Genomic DNA, 15,676 nt, shown 5'->3' on the forward strand with positions numbered 1-15,676 from the left:
GAAATGGCAATGTTATCCTTGTGCCAGACAACATTCATTGGTGCAGAACCAGTTATTACACACTGGAATTTTGCTTGTTTGCCCACATATAAAGTCATTGGCTCAGGCTTTGATACAAATTCTGGAGGGAAAACCTCTATAAAAATAAAGTTTTAACCAAGAAAAAGAGCAAGTTAATAGAAATATAAAAGAACACACATGCTGCATTTCATTTTAAACATAATCACCATAATACACATTTGAAGTTATTTGCTACATTAAAAAGAAGTCAAAGAAAGGTTTTTTTTACCTGTCACATTCAGGTTAGCAGAGCAGCTGTCTTTACCATGTTGGTTCAAAGCTGTGCAGGTATACTCTCCACTATCTGCCTTTGTTACACTCAAAAGCTCTAGAGATGATGTGGTAGACTGGCTGATGATCCTGAACTTGTCACTATGTCTGATCTCTGAGCCAGACTTGAACCATTTGAAGGTCACGTTGGGTGCATCTTCAGTCTCACATTCAAATATGGCAGGGTTTCCTACACTGGCTTCCAGATCATGGATTTTTTGTCTGAAAACAGGTGGAACTGAATGAACAGAGAGAAAAAGACCATTAGTACAATGAATGCAAAGGTTTAAATGGTCAACCTAAAGTTTGAAATTCATTTAGTTCTGCAGATAAATGTTAAAACACAAAAAGTTTCTCTCCAGAACTTCATTCACTTTAAAAACAACCAAGATGGCATGAATGATGGGATGCAAACAGTAGTCCAGGAATAACTGTGGAGGCAAAATGGTGACAGGGTTATGGGAAAGAAGTGAACTGTAAGGAACAATACAACTTAATGTCCTGAAAAGCATGCAAAGAGTGGTGCTTGGTGAAGAATGGACCGTGAATGAGATACTATCCATATTCATGGGTGATGCGAGTTCAATTTCAAAGATTTCAATTAAATCAAGGGTACAAATACCTCCGCATGAAAAGGTGATGAAGATGAGAATGACACTGAAAAAAGTCCAACTGTTAAGAAGTGATGAAAAAGTGAAGCCATGCTCACACACTGGTGGAGTCAATCAAGTGTTGTGAAGACTGCATATTAAAAGACTGTAACAAGCTAAATCTTCACGTTAAAGATGGTGACTTGATCTATTAGTTAAGAGAGGCTAAATTTGCCTTTATGCGCACTTGGAAGAAATGAACGGTAAAGAGTTAGTTATGGGTGATATGATGTGGTAAAATAATCCCTATAATCCAACCTCTTGAGACCACTGTGAGCCTTGATGTTGTCGAAGTCTTGCCAGCTTCACTCACAGCCTCACACGTGTATTCTCCCTCATGTTTTTCCTTGATAACTTTATCAATTACTAGCATGTAAGTGTCCTTGTCTTGCAAACACTTGAACTCTCTGCCAGACTTAACTGGCTTTCCCTTAAAAAACCAATTCACTTTTGAAACATGTCTTATAGTCACAGAAAATTTGACTTTACAGTGTTCATCTATTACAACATCTTCCAAAGAGCTTTCAAAGACTGGGTATGCCTCCTTAACCTTTCCTTTTTCTAAATTAATGGACTCTTCTTTCAGATATTCCTGATGTTCTGCCCTCTGAATCAGAATGTGAGACTGCTCAACTGGGACTGGCCCAAAGGGCATATCAGTGGTGATGTCTGCTGTACCAACATCTCGCTCTTGGCTTTTTACTGTCACAGATCTGGTTTCCTGCCGTTCAACCTGTACAGTCTGTTTTAATGCCATTTTTGACTCACTGGTTACCTGAATCACTTGACCTTTTGATACTTGCACAACAGTTTGTTTCTGAGCCTTTACAGATTGGAAAGAGGTTATATCTTCAGATCTCAGAGAAGCTGACTGAGATTTAGCTGGGAAAAAAACATCTGCGGTTTCAGTTAATTGCACAGTCTCAACCACTGGTGAGAGGTTTTCTTTGGCAACAGTCTTACTAACTTGTAATCTCTGAGGCCGGTCCATGTGCATTGTTCCAGGCTGTTCAGATGTGAGAACCTGCTGCTCACTATAGATAATGGAATACAAAGCGGCCTGAAGTTCACTCTTAAGATCAGCAGTCTGAGGGTACTCACCCTCAAAAGAAATCGTGATCTCTATGGGGGCACCTACAGTTGTGATGAGATATGTGAACATGGTGTATCTAGGCTGCTTCTGTACTCTGACCTCCTCTACTTCAACAACACCCAATTGCTTGACCACATCTGCCAGTATTAATGGTTGATCTTGAGCAACAGCTGATGCAAGCATATTTTTTAACTGGTGCTTTATGTCTAAGCTGTGTGCCTTAGGTGCTGGGATAACAAAAGTAAGTTCCTTTGGAAGAGTCTGGCTTTCTCTGGACTCTGACACTAATAAAATACCCATTTTCTGCTGACTAACCGCTGCCGTAGCTGTTTCTGACTTTGTAATATCCTGAGATAGTTCACCTCTTAAAAGTAGTTTCTCTTCCATCAGTATTGACTGTCTAATTGACTGACCCTCTTGAATTTGGACAGCAAAGTCTTGCTGTGCAGCCTCAAGGGTTATACTGCTTTCAGTTGAGACTGCCTTCTCCTCGACATTAAGAGATTCAGATGGTATTTTAGGCTCCAGTTCAGACAAGCATGTATATTTCTCTGGCGCACATAAATTCTCTGTGTGTCCTTCCTCCAGATCTTGTATGTCTGATACGGACATGGCATTAATAATATTCCAGCGATCCTCTTTTTGTACTAATGCACGTTGCTGCTTAATGTCACTATAAAATGGTGTCTCTTTTGGTAGGTGCATTGGTTCTGTGATGACCTGCAAAATGCTTTGAGGTTTTGGTTCTTTCTTGATATCAGGATGAACTCCTGTTACAGAAATGTCAAGAGCACTAGAATAATCTGCTGTGAGTTTCCTTTTCTCTTCTGTGGTAACTGCATGTTTACGGGCCTTTTCCTGTCTCTGTACTGCCATCTGTTGGTCTGGCTTTTCTATTGAGAGGACTCCCTCTTTGGATAACATGCTCTCTGCTTGAATTGTCTGCAGATGTAAAGACACTGGTGACTCTTTATGAGGCTGTATAAAGACAGATGTCTCTTGGGTTGAGAATTGTGATGATGCCTCACAAGTAATGGTCTGCTGTTCATCTGTTGACACTGTGTGCATAAGAGTAGGACTTTTTCTTGATTCTGCTTGCTCAAGACTTGGCTTCTCACGGCTGAATCTACCCTCAGAGGGAAGAATTGTCTGGTCTGTAAAAATCTGTACATTAAGGATCTGTTCCTCTTCCATTTGTGCCTGAACCGAAACAGAACTATCCAAACCTGGAATTACATTTGTTTTATCAGCTTGAAATTCATGAATATGCTCAGCAATAAGAGCTGATCTTAATACTGTATCCTTTGCCAGAGAAGCAGTCTGCTCATCAGGTCTATGCGTAGAGATTTTTTGCTCTTTTGATAGCACTTGTTTTGTTTCACTCACTGAAAGAATGACTGGTTTGGGGGATTCCTTCCCTACTGAGGACTGAAAGGCTGTATCTAACACTGAAAGATCTTTAGCATGGACATCTGTGATTTGTTGCTTCTCGGTGGAAACTGCTGCATACAATATTTTCATGCCCTCTGTAACGTGATAGCTCTTCTCTGCCTCTGTATGTGGTATAGCCTTTGATTGCTCTTTTACAATTGGGAGTGTTGATTCTACCTGGTGACTTGAGATTGGGTATTTGGGTTCAGAAATAGCTTTTATCTGTTCTTTTTGACTGGTCAGTGACTGTGATTTAACAATTGTTAGCGGGGTCACACTCTCTGTTATGGCAGACATTATCTTGGAGGTTTGCTCCTTTGCAATCTTCACTTCTACAACCTCAGGGCTTTTAATTCGATCAGAATGCTCCTCTGTGATGCCTTGGCTTTCTTGAACTGCAGATATCATTGCAGCCATGTGGAGCTGTCTCAGAGGTGTTGCCACGGCTGCCTGTGGCTGTGTGGGCTCTAGACTTACTCTCTCCTGCATCTCATGAGACTGCAAAACAGCAGCTTGTTGAGGTACCTGCTCCTTGTGCACAGTGGCAGATGAAACATCTATCTCACACAGAGAATCAACTTGCTCACTTGCTACAGTCTGCCTATCTTCAGTGCCAATTGTATAAATCATCTGGTGCCCTTCCTGTAGACTGACTCTGGCCTGTCCGGGAAGACTCACACTGTACAAGCGGGATTCAGTTGCTTCTTCAGCCATGGACATTTTATAAGTTTTCTTTTGAGTCAGGTGCTGTTGATGAGACACAGAGTAACTTTTCTGGAACACAGTTAATTCAGCACTACAAGTAGCCTCCCCAAAGGGATTGGAAGCCCTGCATGTGTAAATGCCTCCATCACTCTGCTGTATATCAATCATGATAAGAAAGCCAGTACCATCAGGATCGGTTACAATGCAACAGTTTGGGCTCGGCCGAATTTCATGGCTACCTTTAGACCAGTGAATCTCTGGACGGGGAGTCCCCACCACTTTGTAATAAAGTTTAGCCTCACACCCCTCGGCACATTGTACAGGCAGGATTGGTGTGGAGAACCGGGGTGGATCTCCAGGTATTTTAAACATTTGTTCAACCCACTTTTCTGCTGGTGATAAATCACTGACTTGTACTTTAAGGATTGTTGTGCAAGTAGTTTGACCAAATCTGTTACTTGCGGTGCAAGAATATTCTCCCTCATATTCTTTTGTGACCTTAGTGATAATCAGACTGTACTCATCTCTTTCTTCAACAAACTTGTATACAGATGAAGAACTAATGATTTTGCCATTGTGGAACCACTGAACCGTAGGCTTTGGAAAACCAGATACAGTGACAGTAAATCTAGCTGAACTTCCAACTGTGACTTCTGAAGGTGTAAGCTGGGTCAGAAAAACTGGTCTTTCCTTTTTCTTTTCCAGCAAACTAGAGTAATGTTTTTGCTCTGGCTTGAGTTCAAGTGTTTTAGCTTTTTTGGGTAATTGTAGAGTAGAACTGTAGAATTCTTCTTCTTCCTCCTCGGTCTTCACTGTCAAACTAGAAAACTCTGTATAAAAATAACGGAGGTAAAGATTCACCATAATATTCATACATTAAAGATTCAAGATTTTTTATCAGCAAGAGCGGACATAAATGCCCATATAAGATTCAATAAATGTGGTGCACAGTAACAAGCGTTTTGTGGTAACTTTATTGTATTATTTGGGTCTAATGTACACAGAATTACACAGAATACACATTGCACAGAATCCGCACCTGCTTCAAATAAGTTTTTTTGTGAAACACTTTTCTACTGAGATAGGTGTGATAAATGGTTACATTTGCATCCAAATGTAATAAAGGAATCTAAAAATCTCTCATTGTCATCATTACACTGAGCAAACCAAGTTTTAAGGTGTATCGTTAGAAAAGGTCAAACTATACAGCACAAATAACCCTATATTGGATGAATAATTTACTACCACCTTTAGAGCCTAAAAAAGAATAATAGAGCCTTGCATTCTATTATACGTAATCAGTAGTATCTAAAGTAGTGTATTTCAAACATTTCGATTTTAGTATTCTTATAATCTACAAACATGTCCAAAAAATAAATGAAGAAAAAGAAATATGCATATAAGAAAGAATAAAAGAATTGCAATCATGCAACAAAATCAATGCTTTTTCAGTAACATAAATAATAAAATGGCTCATTTAGCTACCTGATGTTTACACACAGTCCAATATTGCAGTATTCAAATTATTGTGATGTGGTAAACAACTTTTGGTAATATTTTTTATTTAAATTTGCATCTTTAGTAAACTTAAAACTATGTTTATAGATGATCTAATATTTCAACGTAATAATTCAAGATTGACCCACATTACTATTTTCACATTCCACTTTTTAAATTACCGGTAATTAAAGTATTGTATTTTATGTAATTGAATGCAAGTAAGAAACATTTGTCACTTATGCTATTCAGTGTCTAGTAGTAAAAGTAGTAATTTAAAATATTTTAAAATGTCCTTAAGCTTAGGGGAGGGGTGCAAGCCCAGAAAAATCTATACTACATATGAATAAAGCATGAGCATTTTTTAAGATTATTTATTCAGGACTAGGGATCTGTGAATAACAGACAAAAACTGCTAATGCATGATGTGCATGTTATGCAAAGGGAACTATACACAATAATATACATACTTATGTAATGCCAGAAAAAGAGCGATGTGCCTCTAAAGATACTTTAGAAAGTAGCAGCCCTGCAACAGCAAAGTTCACAAAGCATTTTGCTGAACTGCTGTTAAATTAAAACACCTTTAGCAAGGACATTGTTTCTGTGGAACCTGCTTTGTTTTGGATAACACATTTGAATTCACCAGCATCACTTTGAGCTACATTTGTTATAAGCAAATTGAAATGCCCTGATGCCTTCTCCTGGATGATATATCTCGAGTTTGTTATTGGAGCACAATCTTTGAACCACTCTACTGTAGGGTTTGGTTTCCCACTCACTAAACACTGAAGCAGCACTGGTGTTCCTACTGCTGCACTGACATTTTGGAGTGGTATAATGCATTTTGGGGGTGTTTCAGTGACCTGGAAATGAAAACTGCATGTGTTTGTTGATTTACCTTTAAATTCTATTTTGTCTTCCTTTGAAGGTTCAGCAAAGACATCAAAATTTATGCTAACATATTTTTCTCCCTGCTCACTCACCTCATTATCAGTCATGGCTACCAGTCTCACTGCTTTTTGAGACTCGTCAGCTTCCTGTTGAAACTCAAACTCAAGCTCAATCTCTGATGTTTGATCACCATCAAATGATGAATTTCCAACAACCAAATCAAACTTCTGGGGCTGAACTTTAGCACTACCTAGAGATACAGCAGTGAGTTCTCTCCCCCTAGTCTTTCCTGAACACACTTGTGGATTTAATACCATAAGAGATGCCCTACAAAGTGTCTCTCCCACAACATTAATGGCTCGGCATGTGTAAATTCCACTGTCATGACTGTTGACTTTCAAGACCTTTAGGAAGTGGTTGTCACCATCAGAGCAATAAAAGTACTTTTTCTTATCATGAGGAATCTTCATATTTCCTTTGTACCATGATACCACTGGTGAAGGGATTCCCATTAAGGAGCATTCAAACATCACTGTGGTATTTTCCGGTGTTTCTATATCACATATTGGGTTGATAAAACGTGGTGGCATCTCGGTTAACTCAAATGCTATTTTCAGGTCATCACTTTCTTGTGTTATAAAATCCACAGCAGCTTCTTCATACATGCTTGGTAGCACATCAAGAGAGATTATCATACTTTTGTTGTCTGGCGTGTACTCTGGTATAGTAACAATTTTCACCTGTTTCTCAAACTCCTTCACCTCATTCTCATCCAACTCGACCTCTAATAAAATCTCCTGTGGAGAGGGAGATCTTGATAGATCTTCGTCTTCTTCAACATCAAATTCAATTACATGTTGATGGGTAACAGCAGGGGGCGCTGGCATCATTCTTACATCTTGGGATAACACAACAACCAAAGCAACACTTTTTGCTTCTCCAACATAATTAAATGCCTGACATATATACTCCCCTTGATCAGCTTTTGTGATGTTCTGAATTTCCAAAGCTATATTATCACCATCTCTTTCAATTCTACTTCTGGCATCTGGCACAAGTTGAGTTTTGTTGCGAAACCATGTTACTTCTGGAGATGGTAGTCCAAACACTTCAGCACAAAAGCGCAATGTGTCACCTTCAAAGACTCTTCTCTTAGTAAGAGGTTTAAGGAAAGCTGGAGGAATGCCTTGTACCTTCTCCTGAAGGGTTCCTATGCTTGGCAAACCACGCCCCTCTGGAAGAATCATCCCTTCATCAATAGAAAACATAGGTGGGGTTGTTTCAATACCCTCATCATCTGGGGACTGTAGAAACTTTGCAGGAGAATACAGTCCATCACTGGAGCTGCTTGGGGGTCTCTTGTGTTCCACCGGAGAGAATGGATACTCGGGTGTAGTCATAATATCACCTGGAGTCTCAGTAGAGGTGTGGAAGGATTCAGGTGATTTTGGAAACTGAGAAATCTCTGTTGATGAAGCTGGTGTATAGAACCGCTCTGCTTCTGCTATTTCCTCACTGAACGTGCTGCCCATTTCAATTGACATCTCTGACTCTGGTGACAAGGGTCTTCCCCAATCAGATGGTGGGTTATAATAGTCATAAACAGCACTGAAGGTTACTTCTTCCTCCTCAAGTTTTCCAATGCCAGCAGCACCTAATTTGACAGCTTTTTGCTGTTGCTTCTGTGGGCTTTCTTTTATAAAGTCTTGAGAAGATATATATTTCTCATGCTCAGTTTTTTGTTTTACAGTTATTGGCTTTGATACATCTGACACTTCAGTCAAAGCACCAATCTCTGTGCCACTATGACCTCTTTCAATATGTGGGATATCTTCATATTGCATTTTTGATCCTTGAACTCTAATCATGCTGGTTTTTGGTGGTACAGCTAGGTCCACCACATTTGCCTTTGTTTCCAGTGAGATTTCTGTAGCCGAACCAGCACCATCAACTTCCTCAAGGTGACTACCACCTGGTCTAACAAAGGCCCCTTCGCTGACCTTTTTAATTACTTCCTCTACTGCGCTGACTTTTATTGTTGGGCTAGCAGTATTGTCTGTCAATTTTCTTGTTTTTGTACCTAATATAGCTTGAGGTCTGATTAAAGTGGGAGACTGTTGGACCTCAGTGACCTTTGCAAGGGAAACAAAATGATGCAAGTCACTCGAGGCAGGCTCCATGAATGGCTTTCCCTTTTCAGATTTTTCTTCTATAGAATAGGTTGTCTTGTCCACAAATACTGCCTCTGAAACATCTGGAGTTGTTCTTAATGGAGATGACCTGTCTGAAATTAAAGAAGAAACATCAGTTGAAACTTTTATATCGCTCTCTCTAGGACAAGATTGAGCTATCAGTCCTTCTCCATACTGTTCAATATCAAGTGCAACTTCTGGAATGTCCTCCACAGGGTAAGAAGACTGTAGAGTTGACTGTAAAGTTATATCGTCTGGTTCTGCAGTAGGAGATTCTGGTGCTTCAAAAGCCTGTTTTAATTTGGATACTTTCACCTCTGCCCCTGAAGAATGTAAGCCACAGCCAGATATGACTGGCACAGCTTGCTTTACAGTAAGGACTTTTGGTGCACTTTTTTGGAAGACATGATGTTCATCTGACTTACTAAGATCTTGCAGTTTAACAGTATCAATGACTGAAGTAACATCCCTCATCTGAGATTTCATAGTATCTTCATCTCTCATGGACTCCTCCTCATCTTTTGCAGCGATTTGTTTGGTTACTGTGAAAGGATTTGGCAATGTCTTTACTCTTACTGTGGGAGTAATCACAGTTGAGGCAACAAGAGATTTTGTCTGATGATCCGGTTCTAATGTATTGAGAGATGAGAATCCAGAGTCCAATGTTGTGGAATCAAATGACACATCAGCTACACTTTCAGCTTGTCCAAGCTTGTTAGTGGCAATAAACTTGTATATTCCTGCATCAGCATATGTAAAATTATAAATGTAAAGTCTATAGGTTTTATCATTCTCCTCAAATTTGTATTTTCCTGTATTATGATCAAGGAAAATGTCATCATGTGACCATGTGACATTAGGTGCAGGTTCACCAGATATTATACATTCAAGAATGGCAGTTTGGCCCTCTGAGCAGCTGACATTCTTTAGCTCTGTAACAACCTGTGGTGCCTCACCAACATCAAAAGAAAATGTAAACTTGTGCTTCACAGTTTGAGGTGTGCTCTCACAATGTGGTGCCTCAGGTATCTTAGCAGTGGGCTGAAATGTGCCTGTAGGCTCCTCTGTAATATCTAGTACTGGTGTCGGAGCAGTAATTCTGATTTCCACTGGTGAAGAGTGAATGGAAGAGGCAGAAGTGTGAGGAACTTGGATGACTGCTTGTGGTACCTGCAAAGTGAATTTTTTATCCATACCACTGTCTATGAAGGACTTGAGTTCTTCTTCTAATATTTGTTCTTCACTCAGTACTGACTCAATTTTAACTTTCTGAGGTGTCTCAGACCAAATCTTGTGTTCATTATCGGTAACATTTAGTTTGCAAGAAGTACAAGCTTTTCCATATTTGTTTGAAATATCACAAGCAAATATGCCCTGGTGGTCATTTGTTGGATAGTATATTGTCAGGGTTGAGGAAGTTGCTCTTGTACGTACATCAAAGTCTGGATCTCTAATAATAGGCTGCCCATCTTTTAACCAGCAAACAGATGGCTGTGGGTCTCCTTGAAATTGGCATTTTAGTTCAGTCATTTCTCCCCTCCTAACTTCTATATTTGGCAGTAATGTTGTAACAAAAACAGGCTCGCCAGATTTCAGAGCGCTCCCTATCGCTGATTTTCTCAGAGTGGTGGTAGATTCCTGTTTTGGGAGCAATTCTCGATGTTCTGGTATGTCACTTTCCATTCTAGAGTGTTTCACATCCTTTGATATACCGGGCCATGTATCTATCTCATGAGCAGAATACTGACTTTTAGATACTTTCTGAACAGTCTGTTGAGGTAAATTGCTGCCAGAAACAGATGGACTTATTTTGTCTTCCAAATCTGGAGTTGTTGATGCCATTCCAATATATTTAGAAGATAATGCAGGTGTACTAGTGGATTCCAAACCAGCTTCATTTTTTAGAGGTGAGGGTTGAACAGTTTCAGCCGTAGTCCAGTTTGATTCTAGCTCAACACTTTCTTCTTGCTCAGTTAGAATATCTTGTTGCCATTTCTTTAAGCGCATTGTTAGTGCCTCCTCCTCACTCACAAGATAGTCACTTTCAGTCCGCAACTTTTCACTGTCCTCGTGAGAGATAATGCCTAGTTGTTGCTGTTGTGTTTTAGAACTGTCTACCCTATGCTCCTGACCGGAGATATCACTAAAGAACTTCTCCTTTGCTGTTCTTTTTGGCAATGTCTGACCCTTTTCAATTGGTTCGTCTGTAGATTTCTCAGCACTCTGTCCAACAGCAGCCCAGTCAGGTTCCAAGTGAGCTCCTGGCTCATATTCACTCAAAACATCCTGTTGCCATTTCATTATTCTTTGATTTAGGGCCTCCTCCTCACTAACATAACGCTCACTCTCACTCTTCAACTCATTAATTGCTTCCTGTGATAAATGCAACTCTCTTCTTGGTGCACATTCACTTAGACGTTTTCCTTTTGGTGATCTTAAAACCTTTGTGACTGAAGAATCTTTTTTAGTTACCAGTGCAGATTCTTTTTTAGAAATTCTATTTTCAGATCTGAGTGACTTAGATACTTCTTCTGTATCTGTCCCACTCTGTTTCCATGTCCTTGGTGGTTGAACTAAGATGTCCTGCTCCCTCACCAAGCGCTCGCTCCTATGTTTCAGATGCTCCTCACTCTGTGTTATGTGGTCACTTGGGTTTTCCTTAAACAAAGATCTGGAAGTCTTTGCAAATGATGAATCTCTTTCAGATAGAGATGCTTGTTCCTTTTTATGAATTTCATACTCAGGTTTCTGAAAGTCAGATGCTCTGTCTTTAGACCACTCAGGTCTTATAGTGTCTGTGTGATACTCTTCTTCACCAGCCAGGTGCACACTCTCTCTTTTTAACTCATACATTTTTTCTGGTAATGAATATAATTCACTCTGTGTTGCATGTTCACTTCGTTTTTCTTTGGATGATCTCAAAACCTTTGTGAAAGAAGAATCTGTTTGAGCTTTTGCCATAGCAGGTTCTGGTAGAAGAATTTTCTCTTCAGTTTTATGAGAATAAGATGCTTTCTCTTCAGGCCACTCAGGTGTTACAACCTGTGAATGACACTGTGTCCAGGTCTTTATAGGATGAGTCAAGGTTTCCTCCTCACTCACAAAGTGTTTACTTTCATGTTTTGGCAAAATATTCTCTGGAGATGAACTCACCTCACTGTATGTTAACTGCTCATATGGAAGACTTCCTTTGGCCAAAGAGCTTGAAACCTGAGTTTCAGCTTTAAGTTCTCTTTGTTTTATCTTCCCTTCAGGTTTGTGACTAAAAGGTTCTTTCTCTTGAGATGGCATCTCACCTTTTCTCTGGAATGCAACTTGTCCTTGGGATGAAGTCAACTCTCTGTGTGCAACATGTTCAATTAAATGCCCTTCTCTGGCTGATGAACTTGAGGCTATTGTGAATGAAGCATCTTTCTGAGTTATGGGTATTGGTTTAACTTTGTGTGTTTTGTCTTCAGGTTTATGAACATGGGAGCGCCTTGCTTGAGACCACTCAGATGTGACTGTCTCCGTCTGATCCAAGTGAACATCCTCCTGCCATTTTCTAATGCGCTTAGCCAAAAACTGATCTTCACTTTCTAAGCACTCACTTTCTAGGTTTTTCTCAAGGATATTCTCTACAGATATTGCTCTAGGTTGTAACTGCTGGATTGGAACCATTTTGCCATTATTTTGTAAACTATCATCAGTATGGAATGTGTCAGACACTGCTTTGGTTCTTGAAGGCTCTTTGAATGTGGATTCCTCCTCGGTAGCAGTAACGTGTTTGGAGGCTTCACCTGCCTCGAGCCAGTGCAACACAAACGGTTCTTTTGCTTGTACTTTGCTTTCCTCATTCCACTTTTCAAGATTAACATCATCTCTACTTTCCAAAATTTCATATTCTACCTCCTTTCCCGACTCTTCTTTTGGAACAACTGTCTCCGTTGTTATATCATATTTTTCAGCCTTACTTTCCTTACATTTGATGTCCTCTAGAGGGAGCTCACCTCTCATCATTTGTATTGCTCTGGATCTGGACTGAGGTTCAAAAGAGTGCTTGGCCCTTGACTGTGTAGGCTCAACTGACTGTGCGCCAAGTCCCGTAATCCTATCCAGTCTAGACTGAAAATCTGCTGAACCTTTACTCAAGATACCCTCACTTTGTTCACCCTGCCGCACAGTATGCGGGACCTCTGGCAACGTGGAAGGTTTTACCCTCAGTCTGTCCATATTGTCTGTGTAACTAGGTTCACTTGTGACTGATTCCAGGTCAAATTCAGAAGAGGACATTGTTGATATAGAAAGCCTCTTTTTCTTTTTAACTGCTTTTTGTAAGAGATTGAGCTTTGCTCTAACTTCTCCATGGAGGCTGTCCGTGTCACTAAATCTATCACTGTACCGATCGCTGCACCTGTCACTAAGTTTATCACTAAACCTATCACTGAACCGGTCACGACCTGTATTCCTGTCACAGTAAATGTCACTGTAACGATCACTGAACCGTTCATGTCTTTCAAACATCGGAGGTGGAGAACGAGCACGTTCTGAAGCAGTTTCGAGATTACCTTTATCAGGTGTTCTTGATGGTGATGCAGTCCGGAAGTACATTGTGCGAAAAATAGCACTCTTAGGTCTAGTATGCCCTCTTTGCTGTCTCTTAGTTGTTTTATCAAAAGGTGATCCAACACATCTCAGGTCTACTCTGAACTTTCTTTCCTTTGTTTGATCAACCAATGAATCCAAGCTTGAGTGTGATCTATCTGAACGTCTGGAAAGGCTGAAATAATTGGCATCTTGCTCCTCCCTTAATGACACAAGCAGTGATGCTGTAGATTCTGCCGATCCCTCTGTATTAATTGCCATTACTTTGTAACTTCCTGAGTCTTTGTCTTTAATGTCATTTATAGTTAATATTGTTAAGTATGCATTCATTTTACTCACTGTTTGTATTCTACGGCGGTGCTCCTTTTGAATCTGCCTGTTATTATGAAACCACAATATTGTTGGAGTTGGTCTTGCAACTAATTTACATCTAAAAGCAGTGGCCTCCCCCTCTACAACAGATTTAAATTTTAACTTTTTGGTGATGCTGGGCTTAATATTCTCAGTTCCAGACTCTGTGTCAAGACCAAAATCTAAAGCATCTTCAGGATCTGATACACCACTATGCAGCTGTCTTCTTCTGTCGGTGTATTCCGTTCCTTCACTATAAAACATTTCTGTAAGAGAAGGAAGACAGAGTTCAACACAATGTCCAGCTTGCTAAAGAGACTGAAAATGTATTTAAATTGAATATTAACAGAAATATTAAACACATGCACAAGTCACAGAGCCATAAAAAAATAAATTCACTCACCATATTTGTTCGAATAAACGCAAGAGTTGATTCTTTATTAAAGATTTTGACTCGAAAATGGCTTGGTGTTTTGTTCCTTCTTCTGTGGACATTTCTTCAAAGCATAAATTTCTTTTCAAAGCATTAATGTATCCAAATAAAACTGATCTTCAAAAATGAGCTTCTTACGTAGATTTACCTGCTGAATATATCCTAAAATATTCCTTACCTGACTTGCAGAAAGATGAATAAACGCCCTTTCTAATCCTCAGATTGACGGAAATTGCTCGTTGTTCAAAAGATAAAAAAGGCACCTCTAGATTTGTATGAGAAGGCGTTTATTCGAACTAATATAGTTTAGAGGTATAACCATGTTATTTAAAAAGCAAACAACATTAATCACATACCACTATCTGCAAGCCAGTCTAAGAAATATTTGCAGGAGGGAGTTCCAGATGCAAGAAACTTAAGCGATTAAAAGATGTGGCTACTTCCATATCTTTTAAAGAATCATTTCTTGTGGTCTGGAAACTTTTAAAGATTCACATCCTGCACCTTTTATTTTTAGAGACAACCAAGATTCTCCCTTCATGCTCTTAAAGGGAATGAATAGATGCACACCCCCCTTTTCCCAAAATGCCGTACAGCAAGCACTTTATCAGTCAAACTGCTTGCTATTCATGAACATCAAGAGGTCACACAAACAGAAACCAAAATATGAGATATGAAAGTGTTCCCATCAAAAGTATCCATGCAATTTTTACAGTCATCATGAGATAGGACCGAAAGCTCACATTCATCACTTTCACAAAAGGACATAAAATTTTATAAAGTAAAGGATTCTGTTGTCAAGTCTTACCTTTGATTTCTTCCTCAATTTTAATCTCTTCATGCACTTCCTTAACTGTAAAACAGATTAATTTGAAGAAAGGAATCATTAGAATTAATATATGCTTATGAAGAAAATAAGGCACTTGATGTCAGCATATGAGAAAAAGCAATTTATTGCACATGGTGAATATTTGCTTGGTAAAACTAAAACACATGACACACATGGCTACAAAAGGTGAAGATGATAAGAGGTATAACAGCATGCATTTGCCAACCATTAAGAGGTGAGTACTGCTCATAGCTTCTCCTGCTGCATTATTAACTTTACAAGTATCTATTATTTTTAAGTGGCACACTGAACAATCTCGTGACATTACTTTCTTCAACAATTTTATTATTGTGTAGCCAAATGACTGAAGTATGACGACCACCATTCACCACACAAAGAAGAGTCACACCTTCTGATTTCACACTGGATACTGGAGAAAGTTTTTGAAGAAAGTAGGGAGAATCTATAGTGTCTGCTTCTTTGTCGGGCACATGGTCAGTGAAAAGACTTGTTTCCTTTGGTCTCTGCACTTTAGTAAGGCTTCTTGAGTGATCCACTTGTTCATACTGAACAGGTGTTTTACAAATGTCATCTTCTGTAATGTGACATTCAGCTGCTGATGGATAGGTCACAATTTCTGATTTTGGCTTTCCTTCTGTTGCATCAATAAAGTTAAAGTACACAATG

General features: G+C 39.4%; 2 protein-coding genes across 2 annotated transcripts in view; both read right to left on the reverse strand.

Moving 5' to 3' along the window:
• ttn.2 (titin, tandem duplicate 2) overlaps positions 1 to 15,676 on the reverse strand; it is a 165,167-nt gene that overhangs the window by 119,713 nt on the left and 29,778 nt on the right. Inside the window, exons 41-43 of the mRNA XM_077002312.1 lie at positions 14,969 to 15,013; positions 1,239 to 5,039; positions 290 to 568 (exon numbers count right to left, since the gene is read on the reverse strand). Of these exons, the coding sequence (XP_076858427.1) occupies positions 290 to 568; positions 1,239 to 5,039; positions 14,969 to 15,013 (4,125 nt within the window). The remainder of the gene's footprint in view (positions 1 to 289; positions 569 to 1,238; positions 5,040 to 14,968; positions 15,014 to 15,676) is intronic.
• Positions 5,934 to 14,203, reverse strand: LOC143512228 (uncharacterized). The gene is made up of 2 exons (XM_077002313.1): positions 14,131 to 14,203; positions 5,934 to 13,993 (listed from the first exon to the last, which is right to left on the reverse strand). The coding sequence occupies exon 2, from the start codon at positions 13,989 to 13,991 to the stop codon at positions 6,282 to 6,284; it is 7,710 nt and encodes a 2,569-aa protein (XP_076858428.1). The 5' UTR covers positions 13,992 to 13,993; positions 14,131 to 14,203; the 3' UTR covers positions 5,934 to 6,281.

Source organism: Brachyhypopomus gauderio, chromosome 4 (assembly GCF_052324685.1).
Source record: "Brachyhypopomus gauderio isolate BG-103 chromosome 4, BGAUD_0.2, whole genome shotgun sequence".
NCBI lineage: Eukaryota > Metazoa > Chordata > Actinopteri > Gymnotiformes > Hypopomidae > Brachyhypopomus > Brachyhypopomus gauderio.